The 22,148-nt window shown below is 44.4% G+C and overlaps 1 protein-coding gene across 1 annotated transcript in view; it reads right to left on the minus strand.

Annotated features, from left to right (window-relative positions):
• The window catches only part of LOC125894629 (E3 ubiquitin-protein ligase RNF123), a 187,704-nt gene that overhangs the window by 7,672 nt on the left and 157,884 nt on the right, over positions 1–22,148 (minus strand). Inside the window, exon 39 of the mRNA XM_049586178.1 lies at positions 844–929. Coding sequence (XP_049442135.1) covers positions 844–929 — 86 coding nt within the window. The remainder of the gene's footprint in view (positions 1–843; positions 930–22,148) is intronic.

Consider the following 22,148-nt stretch of genomic DNA (forward strand, 5'->3'; position numbering starts at 1 on the left):
ACTCACTGTCAGTGGGCGGGGCTACTCAACTGACAGACAAACTTTTTGAGCCAATCAGCGGAACAAAACACCGGGAGCATCTTCATCACCAACAGAGCCAGTTTATTAATCGAGCTTTTGCCAAATCCAGTCTGACGACCGGTGAAAACGTCTTTTCCTCTGAGGAACTCTGTCAGGTCAGACTGTTGTTGTTTACTTGTTGTTGTTGACTCTGTTTCTGCTGTGTTTACTCTGCTAACGTCAGCGTTAGCGCTTGTTGCTTCAGGAGCCGCCGTCACTGCTCCGCAAGCTGCGTTTACGTCATCCAACTACAACACAGTCCCTGACTGGCTGCTTACGTGATCAACTACGGTGCTGATCCCTGATTGGCCTGATTAGGATTTTAATAAATAGTTTGGGTGAAACAGGATGTTGAGCCCCCCCCTCCCCCCCCCACAGTATGATGTCATTAAATGTTTTTATGTGGAGCAACACTGATCCACTGTGAGACCACAGGAGCTTAAAATATATCATGATACAAATGTTTGGTCACACGGTGCAGCGCCACCGCTGATGATGATGATGATGATGATGATGAAAGTGACCACATGAAAGACGTGAACACTTTGATCATATGTGAACGTCGTATTTCAGCACGGAGCAGATCAAAGTCGTGATCTCTGTAGCGGGAACGAGGAGCTGAAACTTTCTCCTCCAGACTGTGTTTGTGGGTGAAGAGGCAGGAGATGAAATGCGTGTGTGGGGTGTTGCACATGAAAGAACCTGTGTGTGTGTGTGTGTGTGTGTGTGTGTGTGTGTGTGTGTGTGTGGTTTATTTGTGTTGGCGGGTGTTCGTGGACTCACTTGCAGGACTTGTGGGAGCAGGGCTTGAAGATGGCGGAGATGGAGTGAGCGTAGCAGATGGGGCAGAGGTCTTCCTCACTGGTCGGCTGAGAGAGAGAAAGAAAACAGGTTATTTTGAACCATTTGTAAAGACGTGTGTGTGTCGCCTCCATCTCTCTGTTAAATGACCACATCAACATGTAGTGAAATCCTCCTCCTCCTCCTCCTCCTCCTCCTCAAACCTGCGTTTTACAGTCTGGATGTTTCTTTTCATTTCTGAACACGTAACAATAGAAACATCATTAAACAGAGTTCTGAGAGAAAAATCATTTCAGCAAATAAAAGTGAGGAGAAGTGAAGATAGAAATATTGATTGAGGTGAATAAATCCACAGTTTTCGTCTGGAGAGGACAGCAGAGCTGTAACGTGCTGCTTGGACTCTTTAAAGACAGAAACAAAGGACTGTGACTCTCAAGAACTTTCTGTGACAACTCAGCAGAACTCGAACCGTCTCAGTATCGACCTGCTGCCACTTTAAACAAACAGAGATGAAACAGAAATCTTTTCTCTTCCTCCAGAAACACAGCAGAGCCACACCACACCTGACCCTCCTATCAGCAGCTATACACCCAATGCATCATGGGATGACTGAGGTGTTGAGGGCGGCACGTTTCTGGAGGACTTGATCATCATCAGGGCTGCTCCCTGACCAAACGTTAGGTCATTAGTCAGCAAGATTTCACTGGTCACTCAGTCGCAGACAAAAACAAACAAAACAAAAAACAAACTCTAATTATCATCATCATCATCATCATCATCATCATCATTCCACTCTCACTTCCGTCCTCTGCACTTTTCATCTGTTCACTCTTTTATGTTTTCACTTCACAACCTTCCTCACTTCAGACATGATCTCCCACGAGCCTCACGTGCAGCACGCTGAGTTTTGACTCCATTTTCATAGTTGTTTTTTATTGATCTTATTTTGTGATCATTATGTTGCTCAGGCAACGACGGCCACACCATTTTGTTGTAATTGTGCATTGACAAATGTCTGTGAGGGATCCAGGACTTTCTGCTCCTCTACCTCCTCCTCCTCCTCCTCGTGCTCATTACTGTGACACCTTCCTCACACTGTGCTGTCACATTTTACCTGCTCACTGCTTCTTACTGTTACTTCCTGTTTACAGCTCTGTGTATGTTCCTACCTGCTCACATCACATTAAGATATATTATTCTATATTTCAGTTTATCCAACTGGTCCACCACAGTATCATATTATTTTCAGTTTTTTATTTTACCCCCATATCCTAACTCGTGCACTGTGTCATATTTTCCGTACTGGATCTTCACTACATGTGTGTTTTATACTGCAGCAGCTGTCACTGTGGTGCACACCACACATAAAGACTCTCAGCTTATTTTTTCTTACTTGTACAATGAATAAAAAGAATAACTAACACACACACACACACACACACACACACACACACAGTACTGATGCTTTGATACTTTATCGATACCACACCTTTAAAACAACACAATCTCTGTTATTACACATTCGACAGTATCAAAAGTACCGAGATGATAAATCCAAACAGGTGTATGATCAGATTTTTAACTCACGGCTGCAGAGACGAAACAACAGCACTACCTGATGCCAGTAGCCCCGCCCCTCAGCAGAACAATACACGATATGACATCATCAGTGACAGACTGGCCATCTGGCATTTGGGCAAATGCCAGAACGGCCGCATGGTCCTGTGGCCGCCAGGCAAATAAATAAATAAATAAATAAATAAAAATTTAAAAATAAATAAATAAGTCTTCTCTTGGCGGCCCACAACATTTTTATCGGCCACAATATACATATAAGTAGTAGCCTAAATATAATTTTAAATAAATATGAGTGAAATGGGGCTACTGGTAATATAAAGTGTTTTTGGTCATCAAGCATTTTCTCACGATCATTAAATGATGACATTTGACATCTGACAAGTGACGAATGAATGATGGGTAATGCACTCAACGTCAACGACAACATCACAACAAGAAAAGAAAATGGGTCAAGGCACGAAAAGACGGGTGGAGAAGGGTGGAGCGGAGAAAAAGAGAGACAAAAAGTAAAGCTATGCTCGCGGAGAGTGAAAAGAATGCGAAAATATCAGATTTGTTTACAAAAAAGTGTTTACCGGCGGCGACAGACCGAGCACCTCTGCAGCAAGTGCAGCTAGCAGTACGCCTCTGCCTCAGAGAAGAGCAAACTCCTTCGCAGCCTGATAACTACTTAAAGGTAAGACATAATAATAATAATGATAATAATTTGTATAGCACCTTTCAAAACGGACTTAAAACGTGCTTAACAATAAAAACAATTAGTACATAAAACAATAAAACATCAAATAATTTAAAAACAGTTACAATAATTAATTACCATCAATTAAGAAAAGACCATACGATAAATGTGAGTCTTAAGAAGAGATTTAAAAGAAGACACTGAGAGACACATATTTATTTTTATACTCTAGCTGTGCAGTGCTCTTGTTGTGTTTTGCTGAAGCTATTGTAATATGCATTGTGGCTGGTGCAAGATTTAAATTTGGCTGTGCTGTATTCTGTCCAAGAGGGGGCGCCTATGGTTAATGGTGGAAGTAGGCTAAGCCTTTAGGATGAAGTTGTTTGGTGTTTGATTTCAGATTTCCGTGTTTTGGTAGACACAGAGCTAGTATTATTAACTGAGGTTATTAGTCTGGCCTTTGAATTTATGGGGGATCTGCTGCTGCCTTATTGTCCTGTGTGCTGTGCGTTGTTGTCTACTGTAGTGAGCTGACTGCGTGGTGTGTGTTCTGCATTTCTGCATTCTCATCATATGGTTAGCTTTCCACATGCTCCCATGCAAGCCACAAATCAATTTTAACACTCATAATGACTGTGTCTGTATATCTCCTCTTCTACTGTGCATCAAGGCAGTGAGTGAGTTTCTGTGGTAGTTGTGGAACAGTGTGTGTCTCTGTGGCGCTCTGACACGTTCTGCCAGTGGTCGTGTTCTTTATGTTAGTATGTGTAAAATCATCCATCATAGTACCCAGTAACATGTGGGAGGGGGACATGAGACACCACGCCTGTTCTTTCACAAATAAGGAACTGATGATCTGACATGACGTAAAAATGCATATTTTTTTGTAAAATAATATGAAAATTTTTCACCCCTGGCCGATGCGTTGCCGTGGGGCCTCTGTGTCAAAAATGCCAGGGCCTCTTGTTGGTCCCAGTCCGTCACTGGACACCATAAAAACTGCTCACGACTGAACGTGACAAAGCTGAAAGCGTCGGCCTGGACTCAACATTAGTAGCTGGCCTGACGGTACATTGTAACGCGTCGCAGAGACATAGAGACCTCAGCTCAGATTATTACTGCAGCTGTCTGAGGGCTCCGACTGTCAGCTCCAATAACTTGGTGCTAAATTTAGGCTCTTCAGTTTATCTTGTGCTTTTTGTGGTCGGTGTTGGATGGTGGTGTCGTGTGGCTGCGAGACACTCAACTCTCCTCCTGCCGACCCTGCTACAGTAACTAGCTGCTAGCTAGCCAGGTTTTCAAGTGCAAACACAAGATGGACACCAGCTGAACTCACGTCCTGCTAGGCAGTGTGCAGCCGTTGGAATATAACCTGGACCTCCATCAGGCTCCAACAGGATATCAGGAAGTGTGACATCCTGTGATTCACTGATACTTAATCCTGGACAGCTCTGTTTCTATCAGCGGATCTGAAGAAGCAAAGGATTCTGGGGGAGAAGGAGAGAAGGCGTGGCTTTAATAAGGACTAGTGTGACAGCGCAGAGAAAGCGTGGCTTTACTAAGGACTAGTGTGACAGCGCAGAGAAGGCGTGGCTTTAATAAGGACTGGTGTGACAGCGCAGAGAAGGCGTGGCTTTAATAAGGACTAATGTAACAGCGCAGAGAAAGCGTGGCTTTACTAAGGACTAGTGTGACAGCGCAGAGAAAGCGTGGCTTTACTAAGGACTAATGTAACAGCGCAGAGAAAGCGTGGCTTTACTAAGGACTAGTGTGACAGCGCAGAGAAGGCGTGGCTTTACTAAGGACTAATGTAACAGCGCAGAGAAAGCGTGGCTTTAATAAGGACTAGTGTGACAGCGCAGAGAAGGCGTGGCTTTAATAAGGACTGGTGTGACAGTGCAGAGGAGGTATGGCTTTAATAAGGACTGGTGTGACAGCGCAGAGGAGGTATGGCTTTACTAAGGACTAGTGTGACAGCGCAGAGAAAGCGTGGCTTTAATAAGGACTAGTGTGACAGCGCAGAGAAGGCGTGGCTTTAATAAGGACTGGTGTGACAGTGCAGAGGAGGTATGGCTTTAATAAGGACTGGTGTGACAGCGCAGAGAAGGCGTGGCTTTAATAAGGACTGGTGTGACAGCGCAGAGGGGGCGTGGATTTAATAAGGACTGGTGTGACAGCGGAGAGAAGGCGTGGCTTTAATAAGGACTGGTGTGACGGTGTGAATGTGAGCTGCTGTCCTGTTCTTGCTGTGGATCACTGCTTTCCACTGTTCAGAGGCGGCTGCAGAGCGGCGCTGCCTGTGTTCAGGAGAAGTGACCATGCAGCCATCTTGTTGAGGTCGGAAAAATAGAGGTGTCTGATTCCATGTGATGAATAAATGATTGATCGATTGAGAAGAATCCTCAACAAATTCAAACTGTCTCTTTCCACAGCTGTTTACTGTTGTGAATCTTACGTGAATTTGACTCGTGTTTGTTCAAACATGAGACCAGTGTGTGTTTAATTAGTGACAGATTAAGGCAAGGAGGTTCAGGTCTGACGGTTCAGGTCTGGAGGTTCAGGTCTGGAGGTTCAGGTCTGACGGTTCAGGTCTGGAGGTTCAGGTCTGGAGGTTCAGGTCTGACGGTTCAGGTCTGGAGGTTCAGGTCTGGAGGTTCAGGTCTGGAGGTTCAGGTTGGTTTTTTTTTTTTGTCTCTGTTTTTCTGCCCTCACAGTCCAACTCTTCTTTTTTCCCTCCACCATCCCACACTCTACTTCCTGTCTGAGACTCTCGCCGTCCTCCTGTCGTATCCACACAGCATGCTGTCTACCCACCAACTGCCCTATCTATCTGCCCCCTCATTTCCTCCTTTAGTCCTCCTCCATATAAAGCACCACCTCTCCTTTCTCCTCGTCACCACCCACAGAACGCTGGCTGTCAAAGTGCTGCAGAGCAGGAACATTAAACCAGAGAGGAAAGGCTCTCATTAGATTTCAGTGACAGGTGAAACCTTCGTACTTTGACCGAGAGCTGCTGGAAGATGTTTCAGACAAAATTACAGTAGTAATTAAAAACTATCATCTTCATCTTAAAGATATTTTCCTTTGTTTTTCTTGTCTTGACGATGTTGTGTCCAGAAAATAAGACATTTAAATGTCTTCATGCAGCTCAGGTGTCTCACTGTGGACAGACATCTCTACTGAAACACCCGGAGACGTTTTCATTGTCTTCCTGTCGTGTCTCCAGCTCCACCCTCTCTGTTCAACCTTCTTCACTTCCATTTATTCATCAATTCTCATTTCTTTCCTCTGTCCATCCTCCCCATCATTCTGCTCTCACTCTGTTCACATCTAATGTCCCTCCATCATGGCACTGATTGTTCCTTTAAGGCTCTCAAACAGTCGGACCTTTGACACCTGTCGATCTTCTATCTCTCCAGCTCTGAGCAGAACTCCTGACTGTGTGAGCCGGTAATCATTCAGCGTCCGCAGCAGTTTGACCAGAGACTATTGATGAAGAAATTATCTTCAATCAAAGTCCATCCGACCTTTGTTTGACTGAATCGACGGCAATCTAGAAACCAATCTGTGATGTTCGCTCCTTCACTCTCCTCTTTTCTCCTGAGACGTCAGCATCGACACCTCAGACAACTGCAGCTGACGAGGAAACAGAATGAAGCTCCTTTGTTCTAAAGCTTCATTACGCAGCTTTAAAATGTGAAACATTCGACAGTGAGCCGACAGCAGCTGCTAACGTTACGATACATCACAGTGGATCAGCTGAGTCTGAACTCAGACGTCCACATTTGTTCTCATGTAAAATGACTTTGTGTCTGACATGTTCTCCCTGTGTCAGTGTGGGTTTCCTCCAGGTGCTCTGACATGTTCTCCCTGTGTCAGCGTGGGTTTCCTCCAGGTGCTCTGACATGTTCTCCCTGTGTCAGCGTGGGTTTCCTCCAGGTGCTCTGACATGTTCTCCCTGTGTCAGCGTGGGTTTCCTCCAGGTGCTCTGACATGTTCTCCCAGTGTCAGCGTGGGTTTCCTCCAGGTGCTCTGACATGTTCTCCCCGTGTCAGCGTGGGTTTCCTCCAGGTGCTCCAGCTTCCTCCCACAGTCCAAAGACATGCAGGTTAATTGGTGACTCTAAATTGTCCGTAGGTGTGAATGTGAGCGTGAATGGTTGTCTGTCTCTATGTGTCAGTCCTGTGATAGTCTGGCGACCTGTCCAGGGTGAACCCTGCCTCTCACCCAGTGTCAGCTGGGAAAAGCTCCACCCCCTGGCGGACGAATTAACGGACTTAATTATGGGATAAACTGCGTAAACTTCATTCATGTAGATTTTAAATCATTGGACACAATGAGTCCTGGTCAGTGTTCAGTCTCACTTCCTCCCACCTGACTCTGCTGCCTCCTCCTTCTCTTCTCCTCCACCGATTCTTCGCTCTTTACAGCTCCTCTGTTTTATTTTATACTCTGCGTCTCCTGCCCACGTCCTGTCTGATCTCCTGCTGAGGTTTCACTGAGCAGCTGTCACTCTGCTCCTGCAGACGTTGCCGCCACCCTGCTACACCGAGGCCATCGGAGCCACCTGACCATCGCACTGTCTGTCCAACAGGTCCTGTATAATACAGTCATCAAGTGTCACTAACATAAAGACTGTAATCTACACAACGGGAACTTTGAGTCCAGTTTTTACAGATGGACGTCTTTTCTGTTCTGCGTCAACAACAACCTGACACTTTCTGTTGCGCTTTTCTACGTCTCCATTATATCTCAGCATGTCACACTATGAGGATGAAAGACGGCTAAAGCAGGACTGTTTTATTTAAGTGAAACTGATTTCACGGAGCAGAGGAAAGTGTCAGTTTATTGTTGAAGCAGATGAAAACAAGATGTCTGTGAAGACACAACTGCATTCATGTTCTCTGGAATATAATCTTTGTATGATGTGATCTGATGACAATTGTTTCAACATGCCAACGCTTCTGGAGGACTTTAAGAAACAAAGCTAAAACAGTCAGTCCGTTACGTCACAGTGATGTCTGTAGGTTTCCATGTGAGGTGTCTTGTTTACAGCCACGACTCATTCAGAGACACCAATCACAACATCAGCTGTTGTTGGATGAACCTGAACGAGGTTTACAGATCTGAATCTGAGGGTGTTGGTTGTGACGGTACTCCAAAGTTTGATGAGCAGACACAGAGCTGATCTGTATTTGGCTGCTTTTATTGTTCAGTGTTCTTAATGTCTGACTTTTTGAACTTTGTGTCTCAGCTGTTGATTTGCTTTCATCAGATCACAGACGTGTTTCTGACGGTGTTTCAGACATCTGACAAAAACCTGCAGCTTATTAAGAGACATTATACGGAGAGGACGTCACTCTGGCCGAGAGACGAGATGTCAAATACTGAATAACAGACTCATTAACGTCAGAGTGAATCTGTGAGATTTACTGATCCAGGTGTCAGAAGGCAGAGTCGGTCCTGCTGTTAGAAACACTGAGTCATAACAGAGACAGAGACAGACAGAGACAGAGACAGACAGAGACATAGACAGAGACAGAGACAGAGACAGACAGAGACAGAGACAGACAGAGACATAGACAGAGACAGAGACGGAGACAAAGAACTGGACAAAATTTTAAGTCTTTTATCATCTGAAACATAAATTAGTTACAATCAAAAAGACTGAGATCAAAGAGGAAGAGACATAAAAGATGAGAGAGTGAAGGACGGAGACGAAACAAGAGAAGCAGGGCGTTTCAGTAGAAACAGATTCAGTAAATAAAAATAAATATCACAACCCAATCTGTCACATCCGATGAGGGAGGTAGAGGGGTGTGTGTGTGTGTGTGTGTGTGTGTGTGTGTGTGTGTGTGTTTCCCCCGCAGGCTGCACATGTGCATGTTTGAGCCAAAGTCTGCGTCCTGGTGCTGTGAGGGTTTGAGGGTCCGGAGGAGGACAGGGGCGATGTCATTGGTGCAGGCGCTCAGGGAGCCGCCGTCGTCTGAATCCTGAAATACCAGTGCGAAGAGGAAAATGTGTCGGGTCTCAGGCGAGCCGACGGACGCCAAAAATAAATAAGTGTGGCAGCTTGTGAAGGAGAGAAGGGCAAACATCAACAGAGAGGGACAGATGACGGGAGGATTATCATGATAAGGAGGAGAGGAGGGCTTTAAAGAAAGGATTCATACCAGGATGAAAAGATGGAAAAACTAACGTCTGTATTCTCCAGTGATCTGTTCTTATTCTTTATGATAAACCTCCAGAGATCTGAGGTGACGTCACAGTCCACAGCTCGACATGTTCTGTTCACTGTGACAGCAAACAGCAAACGTTTCACGTGTTGGACTTTAAAAATGAGGATTTATTGATTGATGTAAAACTGAAGCACAGAGCGATTGATCCTGATCGATAATCTAACCGATAATCAGAAATCAACGTCAGCTGATATCAGAAAGAAAATCATGATTTCTTTTTTCTCTCTGAACTTTTCCTCATGATGTAAAATGAGCCGACAGCCATGTTGTCTGCTCTGTACTGAGGCACAGCGCCGCTCTGAGCTAAATGATGTAGACAGACAGACAGACAGACAGACAGAGACAGAGACAGAGACAGACAGACGGAGACAGACAGAGACAGACAGATGGAGACAGAGACAGACAGACGGAGACAGAGACGGAGACAGACAGACAGAGACAGACAGATGGAGACAGAGACAGAGACAGACAGACAGAGACAGAGACAGAGACAGACGGAGACAGAGACAGAGACAGACAGACAGAGACAGACATACAGAGACAGACAGAGACAGACAGAGACAGACAGACAGACAGACAGACAGACAGACAGAAACAGACAGACAGAGACAGACATACAGAGACAGACAGAGACAGAGACAGACAGAGACAGACAGACAGACAGACAGACAGACAGACAGAGACAGAGACAGACAGACAGACAGACAGACAGACAGCTAACATGGATCAAACTCCGGAGTGAAAGAGTGACGTGAGTATCAGGTGCTGATCTGAGGATAAACAGCTGCCCTGAGGCCTGCAGAGACCAGAGTGAAGCTCAGGACTTTTCCAGGCGAGTGGATGAAGCCAGTCTGAGTGTAACAGTGTGTGTGTGAGTGTGTGCGTGTATAATGGACTGTGTGTGTTTGGAGGCTGTGCTCTGTGGAGGCTGAGATATGAGTCAGGAAGGTTTAAATTGTCGGCACTAAAAAAATCAGACTGTGCGTCGTCCTGAATGTGCAGAGCGCTCGGTCCGGCTGCTGCCATCACATGTAGTGCTGAGTGGGCAGAAAGCAGCAAGATGAAGGTCGCTCCTATCAAAGAAAACATTACACACACTTCAAACCTACTGACCAGGGAACAGAGTTCTTCCTGCTGCATCAGAGGCATGCATCTCCAGAGGAGCAGCCTTATTTCCCCTCTGTAACCTCCCACCCAAACATCTCATTAAATGTCTTTAATTTTCAGGGCTGCGTCCTGAACAAACCTCATTACTCCGTCTTCAGTGAACGTCCCATTATCAGACGAGACAGAGAGCCAACAGAGTAAAGACCTGAGGCTGGAACAGTTCGTCACTCTTTACACGATTATTTCTGGTCTGATTAAACAAACTCTAAAACTGAAACAGGCTGACAAAGAATGTTAAATAAATATATCACAATCTTACATTTAAATGTTGCTGTTCTCACAGCACTCTGTACTTTACTACTACTGCACTGTCTTACACATCCATATCTGCACCACAGTAACCAACACTGGAACAATACACCAAAGCACATGCATAAAACACTGCAGCTGATGTGACACTGGTCGTCCTGTTGGCTGTTAATCAGCTTCACTGAAACATCAACAGTTCTCCATAAAAACTACTAAAACTATGAAAACACAATGTCTCATTCATGAAATGTTCGTAAATCTGTGAGTGACTCTGCACATAGAAACCTCGGTACTAAAAACCTGCTCTGGATTCATGAACGCTGCGGAAAACTCAGATTTGATCGTAGGCACGTGCATACGTCAGTAATTAGCATACAGCCCCGCCCATGAAGACCCAGTGACACCATATAAGGAGGAGATAATTACTGTGGACAGCTGCATCCTGTCCACCTGCGGACACACGGAGCAAACACAGAGAGAATAACTATTCTGACGCAGAGACTGAAGTTATTTTAGGTGAAGTGTTGTTGAGAGAAACAGTCGTGGTGCGACTATTTCGTGATGTCTTTTTTATTTTATTATTAAGACGGTTGATATTGTGTAGATGAAAGTAAACAGACCGGGTAACATGGTTAATGTGCGCTTCAAAGGAGAATGTGCTGTCAAGGATGACACCCAGACTCCTAATCTGAGGGGAGGGAAGGACTGTGGAGTCGTCAGTGGTGAGAGAGAAACTGTTAGGTTTGGCCAGAATGAATTTAGTGCCAACAAGGAGTACCTCAGTTTTATCACTGTTGAGTTTGAGAAGGTTGCGTGAAAATCAGTAAGCAGTTGGAAAGGGAGGTGGGCGGGACAGTGGAAGTTGGGTTGGTGGAAAGATAGAGTTGGGTGTCATCAGCGTAGCAATGGAAGTGAATGCCGAATTTCCTGAAAATCAGACTGAGAGGTAACAGATAGATAATGAATAGTAGAGGGCCCAAGACAGAGCCCTGGGGAACACCGCTTGTGACAGGAGAAGTTTGGGAACTGAAATTTCTGAGGTGTCCAGACTGAGTGCGATCAGAGAGATAAGAGTGAAACCAGGGAGGGAAGACCCAGTGATGCTGATGGAAGCTAGCCTCTCTAACAAGATGCGATGTGAGATGGTATCAAAGACCGCACTCAGGTCGAGAAGAATCAGGATGGTTAGGAGCCCAGAGTCGGCTGCCATCAACAGGTCGTTGCTGATTTTAACTAAAGCTGTCTCTGTACTGTACATATATATATATATATATGTTCTGTCCAGCATGTAGATGTAGCAGTCAGTGATTTGAGTTCACTGGAAGAATCAGTGAAAAAATGAACTTTAAAATGTGATCAACCTGATCAAAATCTGTTTATTTCTGGCAGGTCCACTGTTACTCAACATTATTGCATATTTTCCTCACATGCTGCAGACGTAATGGACATTTTCAGTTTTCTGATATTTTATAGCTCAACAGATTACTCAAAGAAAATAACTGTTGGCCGCAGCGCTGAAACTGTTGAAGCTGGATTTCACTTTTTATTTCTGTAGAAAACGACTCCAAACATCGAAGGTCTAGATAATATTTAATGTTCAGGTAGACGGTGCTCAATGTTTAAATGTTTCTTTGAATACTGTGTCAGTGAGTACCAAGGGTAGGAAAAATCGGTACAGCTTAGTATCGCAATATTTTTGTTAAGCAATATCGTACGATCACACGGTGTCAGGTGTTGATTTCTTTAATATATAAATAATTCATATGACAAATACAAATTAAATTTTAGGTAGTGTACCAGAATGATATAATCACTAGACACATTTTAATGCTGCAAATAAAAAAACTTTATCTGACAAGATGAAACATATGTTTTCCTTTGGGGACAAAATGTACAGATGAATATTTAATTCATCACAATATATGTTTTACTGTAACACTCAGCGTATGGCAGCATATTTATGATGACAGTAATATCATATCGTGGATCGTACAGTGTTTGCATCATTACTGTGTTCCCGTCTGTTAAATACACTCCGTCAGGTGTGACTGATGGACTTCATTAACTCTGCAGCGGCTGCTCCTCATGCTGAGGATGGGTTAAATGCAGATATCAGATCTCACTACGTCGTCCTGTGTCCAGCTGCACGTGACAGTAAATTTGCTTTGATTTGACGTGATATTAAAACATCAATGCGATGCCTTCACATTTATGGATAATTATCTGTCATGATGTCGAAACTTGAGCTGGACCCGACACAGAAAAGCGTCCAGCTGCTACAGACATGAAGATATTTGCTCACAGATGGCCGAACATTTGTAAAGATGACACCTGCCATAGGAGAAGCTAATTAAGTACAGACTGAGTCCCCTCCGCTGACTGTACATCTGCCATGTTTGTGTTTGTTGGACACGGACAGCCTCACCATCTGACTGGATTATTCCAGATCAGGATGACAGAAACCAAACCAGCGTCCAGAAACAAGATCTGTTGGAATAATAATCAAAGAACAGCCTGAGCACAGACACTCAAAGAGAAATCTCTCTCAGACATATTTTCTGCTTATTTACTCTGCTGCTGAGCAGCGGGGGAGTCGTAGTGGAGTGGAGTACTCAGGACCAAACGCACTGAGCTGCTGGTGGTCCAGTCTGTTGCTGTGGTCGGATTTCTTATGTGTCAGAAAGTCTTTAAGCAGCAAATAACTTTGTCTCTGCAGAATAAGTAACAAAGGTTTAGCTTCAGTCTCACTGGGATCTGATCAGCCTGGGTATGATACAGGTTCAGCTCACAGTTTTAGGCCGTACTTCATGCGTATCATGTCTTGGCTCAACAGAAACGACAAAGCTAACTGCCTGTGCTGTAGGTAGGCCACGCCTGTGTAGGACTGACGTGGTAATTAAAGAGTTGTAAGTCATAGCTGACTGTGTCTTAAATTTAAAAAAGTATCCGTAGCTGCTGTCCAGATCTTTAACAGAAAAACTAGAATTACCGTCTTGTGTTTGCATCTCTCCGTCAAGCTGTCAAGTTACAGTTAACATCCATGTCTGTCCAGACTCATATGGAGCCATGACAGAAGACATGTTTCAAATGTTGCTGCAGAGACGTTACAAATTCTGACAACATGGATGCTTCACACACAGAAGATCTATACAATCAGCACAGTTTCAAGATTAGAGTCACCAATTCAGTATCTGACCAAATGTCTCCCCTTCTGTTCCTGAGATATGACGTTAAAACATGATGATGTCACAGTCAAGCTGACCTCTGACCTTTTGACCTTCATTATTTCATCCTGTTAGACATTTGTGTCAAGTTTGGTCACAATAAGTGAATGAATTCTTCAGTTATGGACAGAAACATGTTTGTGAGGTCACACTGACCTTTGACCACAAAATTCTAATCAGTTTATTCTTCAGTCCAAGAGGACGTTCGTGCCAAATTTTAAGAAACTCCCTCAAGGTGTTTTTGAGATTTGCTGTTAACAAGAATGAGACAGACAACCCCAAAACAAAACGCTTTTCAGCCAAAGCTGGTGACCAACAGGATGCCATGTTTCATTTGAGCTCGATATGAGCGAAACATCCGTGTGTGCTGTTTGTCATTAACACAAACTGTCACAGGTAAATCATGAGCCACCGTGGCACTGAAAACATCTTAGAAAAAGATCAGCCAAAAATGGAATCCAGTAGAAATGACACAGTATGGCTCGTGCTGTCGGTAGGCCCCGCCTCCGTAGGACTGAAGTGGTAATAAGAGTTGAAAAATAAAGTCATCGCCGACTGAGTTTTAAAAGAAGAGAAGTATCTGAAGCTGATGTCCAGTTCTTCAACAGAAGAAAAAATAACAGAGAGAACGTCTGTGAAACAGACGAGCAGCAAATCGTCTTCACTGTAAGAATTCATACAGAAACATTCTGTACGTAGCGTCATCATCATCCAAACCTGCGATCACTGAGGTGAACTGTCTGTATCGGTGCATCATTCAGCAGACACCATCATCAACAATCTCAACTCAGTGACGTGAAGAAAAGACCAGAGGAAGAAAACTTAACTCCTGTTCTCCTCAACATGAAAGCTTTTTTAAACGGCTGATTTATTTCCTCCCTCGCTTCTCATGTTTTTCCTCTGGAGCTTTAATGAGGATCCTGTTAGTTCGTTGTCTCCGAGATCGACAACCAGCTCGTCGCCGTGTTGGATGTTGAGTGTAAACAGAAATGCAGAGGTTATCAGTTCATCAGCGCCGACAGCAGCAGCCGCCGTGTTGTGGAAAGAGGTGTCAGGTTGTACTGTGGAGCTGTCTGCATTTGTCAGGGAAACAATTTAATGAAACAATTTAAATGAGATGATAAAAGATGCTGAATTAATAACACTGACACACTTTGCTTCCTGTTTCTAAACTGAGCGACAGCAGCACTCGAAGTTAAATTATAAACACGACCAGAGCAAAAGTTTTATTGCTCTTAAAAGAGAAACCACAAAGTTAGTTCTTATAAAAAGTGAGAGACATGTCACTGCCTGTGCTGCGAGTTACTGACTTAATGTGGAAAACAACAGCATGGAAATATGTTTAGAAGATATTTCTTCAATTAAAAATCATTTATAATAAATAAGAAAAGTTTGAGAGTGAGTGAGGGGCGGCAAGGTGGTGTAGTGGTTAGCACTCTCGCCTCACAGCAAGAGGGTTGCCGGTTCGATCCCGGGCATGGGAGCCCTTCTGTGCGGAGTTTGCACCCGTGTCAGCGTGGGTTCTCTCCGGGCACTCCGGCTTCCTCCCACAGTCCAAAGACATGCAGGTTAATTGGTGACTCTAAATTGTCCGTAGGTGTGAATGTGAGTGTGAATGGTTGTCTGTCTCTATGTGTCAGCCCTGTGATAGTCTGGTGACCTGTCCAGGGTGAACCCTGCCTCTCACCCAGTGTCAGCTGGGATAGGCTCCAGCCCCCCCGCGACCCTCAAGAGGATGAAGCGGTTAGAAGATGAATGAATGAGAGTGAGTGAGTTCCTCCAGTCGCTCTGTGGAGTCAGAAAATCTGTCCGTGACTCAGCCGACAGACATGACAGACTACACGCTGGTCTACGACCAATCATCACTGGTCATCTTTCACAACGTGTGTGATGTCATCGATAAGTCTTGTCCTATTTTAATATAATTATTACTTCAGTCACTGTGTCTGTTCATGTTCCAGCTGAACTGTTACTGTAGCAACATTAGAAGTGTCACCAGATGGGCGGAGCTACATTTAAAGTACTGCATGAAAAGTCACTGACTCCACCACAGGAAGCTGCTGCAAATGTTTCACAATAAAAGCCTTTTTAGGACATGCTGATGACACAGCCGATCGATGGGAGCTGGTGCTGCATTGTTTCGGTGGTGACGCTGGTCATGTTGACTTCCTCCAGGACGCTGATGTTGGTGCGTCTGTCCTCCCAGCTGGACGGCCTTTGGTGGTGTTGTTCCCAGGCTCTCAGGTGTCTGCTGTGGGTGGGCTGAGATTCAGCTCCGTACAGCAGGGTGGGGAGGACAACAGCTCTGTAGACCAGGAGCTCTGCTTGGGCCTGTACGTCCTGGTCTTCAGAGAGGCTCAGGTGATGTTTACTGGCAGAGTCGATGTCAGCTTTTCAGGAAGAAAGGCTGCCGAGTACAGGAAGTGGTCAAAGTTTTTGTGTGTTCACTGTCGTGGGGGCTGTTTAGACGGCTGGTTGGGAGGATGCTGATGTTTGAGGCTTGATCTAAGGCTCCTGTGCCTTTGGCAAAGTCACTCAGAGTGCTGGAGGTCGTCTGCAGAGTGTGCTGCGATGGCGTACTGAGGTTGCTGACTTTGTTTTTGGCCTTGAACCTATTAAGGCTGAAGAACCTGCCATCAGTGCTGTACAGGATTGGGATCCCCTGTGGCATTTCTACACACACACACACACACACACACAGGCTGACTACAGTGCAGTGTAATAATGAAGGGTCACACAGAGCTGCACAGTCGGGGCTCACTTCCTCTCATGTGTCTCTCTTCTGGACATACAGAAAATGAGGTTGTTTGTTCGAAGAGGAACGGCTTCAGCTCTCAGGACTCCAGATGTCCCACTGATAAATAACACTGATAAATGCTCCATTTGGAAACACGTCAGAACTCCGCACCATTTAAATGTAATCACAACACATTCAGTCTCTTTTCTCAGATCAGCGGGTGACTTATGTTTTTAGGCTCTGAGGTTAAGGTTGGGGAAAGAATGCAGTTTGTTTTAGCAGAGAAAGATCGAACATGTGTACTTAAAAGACATTTAACCGAAACAACCTCACTAACCCGTCTACCCAAAAAAGCTTCTGATGCCCAAACTGAACCAGGATGTGAACTCTGGAGTCCTGATGAACTCATCCAGGCAGAGATGACCTTTGTCACCAACCACAGGTTGTGCATTTATGTCCGTCTTTTAAAGGAGATCTAAGTCTAAGTCAGTACGTTACCAGAATCAGAGACAGGGTGTTACTGGGGAGGTCACAGGACTCCACACATGATTTGTCCATTTGTTCAATTTTAAACTGGACATGTAAATGTAAAATGGCGGCTGAGGCCTCCTCTGATCTTCAGACGAATGAACTCCACTTTTCACACCTTCCTGTGAAACTACCCAGTCTTCATTCACCATTGGTCACGATGACATGTGACCCACGGTGTTGTCAAGCTGACAACTTTCTTCTCCTCTGTCTCCCTCTACCGGGACTCTCCACAGAGGTGGGTCATCAATCAGCTGGAGCTGCTACACCTTTCCTCCACCTCTCTACACCTCAGCTCTCTACATGTGGCCTGTTTCCTTCTAAATGGTAGAAGAGACCAGAGTGAGCTCCTCAAGCAGACACAAAGTTTGTTAGCTACCTTTTCAAATAACGGAGAACAAAGCAGAGTTAGCATCGAACTGCTAACTGTGAGGACGAAAAGCAAGTAAGTAAATTTATTCAAGTTTAATAAAGCTATCTGCACACACACAAGAGAAGAAGAAGAATTCACACTACACAACGACAACACACAGAATATGAATCAAACACAGATGTGGTGCAGACAAGTTACCAAACACCATCTAACAGGTGAGTCTTTAGCTGCTTTGAAAAGATCGTCAGTGAGCAGGCAGAGCGCTCCCACATTTAGGTGCTATGGTCGCAAAAGCTCGATCACCACGTGTCTTGCGGCGACTGCGAGGGACAGATGACGAATGTATCTGATCAAAGAGTGCGAGCTGAAAAACACAGGTGAAATAGTCAATCAATCAGTCAATCAATTTTATTTATAAAGCCCAATATCACAAATCACAATTTGCCTCACAGGGCTTTACAGCATACGACATCCCTCTGTCCTTATGACCCTCACAGCTGATCAGGAAAAACTCCCCAAAAAAAACCCTTTAACGGGGGAAAAACGGTAGAAACCTCAGGAAGAGCAACTGAGGAGGGATCCCTCTTCAATAAATAGTTCAGCCTCATCAGACGCAGTTTGACCCTGTGACGCTTTGTACGTTCTGACCTGGATCCTAAAATCAACACTGAAGAGATTTTAGTGTCAGGTGATGTGAGAGCGTCTCTTTGATCTCGTCTGACAGCAGCGTTCTGGATCGTTAGCAGTCGATCAACAGCAGACACACTCAGTGAGGACAAAAGAGACCAGATTCCTCAGGCCGACAGCGCTGGAGTCCAGCACAGCAGAGACTGCATCAGGAACCACACGTCTCTCCAGCTTTGCTGTAGAGCTGCAACGTCTGAGGTTTTCATGGTGCAATAACCAACTCAGAAAATATCACTGTTTCATGGTATTACAGAATTATTACTAATATCAGACATAATGAGCCTCAAAGGAATAAAAAGTTTTATTACCATAATTGAAACTTAAAGGGATAGTGCACCCAAAAATGTAAATTCAGCCATTATCTACTCACCCATATGCCGAGGGAGGCTCAGGTGAAGTTTTAGAGTCCTCACATCACTTGCAGAGATCCAAGGGGAGAGGAGGTAGCAACACAACTCCACCTAATGGAGGCTGACGGCGCCCCAGATTCAAACGTCCAAAAACACATCATTGAAACCACAAAATATCTCCATACTGCTCGTCCGTAGTGATCCAAGTGTCCTGAAGCCCCGACATAAAAAGTTGTTTGGAAAAACCTCATTTGAACTCTGTTTGTAGCCTCATTGTAGCCTGCAGCTCTGTTTGAATCTGGGGCGCCGTCAGCCTCCATTAGGTGGAGTTGTGTTGCTACCTCCTCTCCCCTTGGATCTCCGCAAGTGATGTGAGGACTCTAAAACTTCACCTGAGCCTCCCTCGGCATATGGGTGAGTAGATAATGGCTGAGTTTACATTTTTGGGTGCACTATCCCTTTAACTAGGCTTACTTACACAACACATAATATATAAACTCTATCAGTGTGTAATTTCAGACACACGTGTGTTGTGTTCATTCATTCGACTGCTTCACAGACTTGAGCTGTGCAGACGTTATTCGGTCCTAAGCACAAAAGTTTCCACAGTGATTTTTAAAGAAAAACAAGAGCCCATGTTGGAGAGTGAAGAACATGTGTGAAAGAGTCGGCAGTGAGAGACAGAGAGAAATAAATGGAGGTTGTTAACAGACGCGGTAACAGAAGGTGACCTCACAGGTTAAAACCTGCTTCCATGTGTCATGTTTTGATTGGGAGCTGAAAGCTGAAATAGAGGTGAAGATGAGAGCTGATGTTTCACTGATGGCCTTCAGACTGTGCAGGTCGCACTACAGACCAGCTGCATCTGTCACACTGCTGGCTTCATCTGTCTGTTACCATAAACACAATCCTACATTTATTCTCACTGCTGCAGCCACAGTTACAGAAGCACTCGTCTGTTAGCTGCTCACGCTTCACAGCTCCTGGCCTTTTGGTTTTTTTGGGGGACAGGATTACATTGGACACAAAATGTCCCCAACTGGAATTAAAATGTTTAGTATTCTATCTGTAATAAACCAGCAGTACATATAACGTTGTGTTACATATTTTACATAAATTATGTACTTGCTGTAAAGTCACGTAAGTTAGGTTTAGAAAAAGAAAACTGGTTGGGCATTGTTATGTTACGTATTTCACATAAAGTTAAATACTTTATGTAACATGATGACGTATGCGACGATGTACCTTAAGATAACTCAACGTTGACTTGGTTTCAGACGGACGTTATCTCCCAGGGGTTTAAGTCCTGTGTTTGTTTGACTCGTCCTCCGCCCCAACCTGCCTCCTCACGTGGACTTTTACTCTTTAAACGACTCCCCTCTTTACCCTCGTCAGATTATTTGTCACATGATCGCAGACTTCTGGATTACGTGGGGTACGTACAAATTCTGGTGCACTACTTTTTGTAGGTATACCTGCAAACAGCGCACGAGAGCAGCGTGTTGTATTCTACATCAGGTGTGAACGTGAGGTCAGAACCTGAGCAGCTCAACATATCAACACACTGGTAGACATCAGACGCCAGCTGCTCACCGCTGCTTTACAACACCAACCAGACACATGTACACACACACACATACACCGCCATTAGAGTAAAATCATTAGAGCTCTGACACCGTGGATCTGGTTGCCCTGACATCCTCATCTGTTGTCCTGGCAAACATAAGCAAAGGAGAAAGCGTTGTGGTGCTGATGAATCTGTGAACCTGCAGAGTGTTTGGGAATATCTGTGAACCCAGACACAGCTTTTCAAACAGCCTAATGATTTAATAAGAGACCAGCAGCTGACGGTGGCATCAGGAGACACAAACGGTACCAGGACCAGCTCCTGTCCGTCTCTCTGTCCTGTTAAATACACTGTCTCTGATGTCTGCAGATAAATGTTTAAACAAAGTGAAGTTGTGTTATCTCGTAGTGTTTCTTTGAGCTCTAACAAACACACTGAGTACAGTTCCTTCATTAGAAAACATCAGAAAAGTTTCTTATGAAGTTCTCCTGCTTTTGAATATTCAAGTTTAACTTTATTGTTATTATCCAACATGTGCTAACAGAACGGTTCCTGTGATATGTTACGAAAGCAAAGACACAACAGTTTATATGAATTAGTGCCTTATGAATGACATTACATCCTTAACACACAGTTGCTATGGTTGGGTCTAGGAAAAGAAAGATGGTGAGGACGTACTTTAACATTACTCAAAGTTCACTCAAAGAACACGTCTCTGCATCTCCAGGGGAGATTTCTGTCCTCCATCTTTTACCCCAACCTGCCTCCTTACACCGCTCAGGTCTGCCTCCTTGTTATCGCTCTTTGGCGCGTTGTGTTCGCAGCCTTTCAAAATATGTGGAACACATAATCTCTTGAGTTTTAAATTGAACACCTGTCCCGTATGTATTTTCAACCTGATGAAGACTCTTTAGTCGAAACACATTGGTCTATTCATTTTATCATAAAGGATTTTTAACAACAGTCAGAGGCCTCACTAACCCTACACCATGGACTTCTACACTAAGTCAGTTGGACTGTCACTGCTTTCTACTCTCATGTCACTATTTGCACTCTACTCAAAGAGCACCTGATTCTCTCAGGCTGCTGTCAGCCCTAGAGTGGTCTCCTCTGGTCTGAGTCAGGGACTCATGTTGTTCCAAAGTTGTATCATTGCCTAGAGTTGGTTGGTGTTCTCACGGCAGCATTTACAAGAGGACCAGATCAAATGCCTTGTGTGAGAAAGCTGCTCTTGATTGGTCAGAATTTCCATGTGGGAAAAATCCAGGAAGTAAAGCAAACGTTGAAGAAGAGTACACTTGCAAGATAAATGTGACACTTTCTAATGTCACAATGGAGGGACAACTACGCAGGTTGATTTTAGCGCTGCTCATCGTGGACTATATTGCTGTCATTGTTCATTTTAGTCAAAGCATACAGTTTGAAAACGAGGCAAACGCGGCTCCAACTAGAAAACAATGTTTTGATGCATTGGATGTGCTGAATGTGCATATTAAGGCAGTACAGGAGGAGGTGCACATTAATAATCCTCCAGGACTGTAACATGCTCATGTTTGTAGAAAAGCTGATTTTAAAATATATTTGACATCCAGCATCGTTTATGTCAATGTTGTGGTCGTCTTCTTCTTCACTGCCAGTTTTTGCACGTTACTGCCACCTGTAAATCAGTGGAAAGTGTGAAAGCATCGGCAGAACTGTTCGTCCTGCATTAGAATCAATAAAACGCCTTCATCAAGCTTTAAAAACTCACAGAGTGAATTTAACACAGAAGCTAAACTTTGTGTCCAGTGCTTCCAGCTGTTCTCACTCTAAAGTTGTTAAATACCACCTCACCAGTGATTTCGGGTCAGACACCAACGCCAAAAGCTTCATTTTGCAGTGGTATGATGCGCCTTTGGGGGCCTCAGTT

This window comes from Epinephelus fuscoguttatus, linkage group LG1 (genome assembly GCF_011397635.1).
Source record: "Epinephelus fuscoguttatus linkage group LG1, E.fuscoguttatus.final_Chr_v1".
Classification (NCBI taxonomy): domain Eukaryota; kingdom Metazoa; phylum Chordata; class Actinopteri; order Perciformes; family Serranidae; genus Epinephelus; species Epinephelus fuscoguttatus.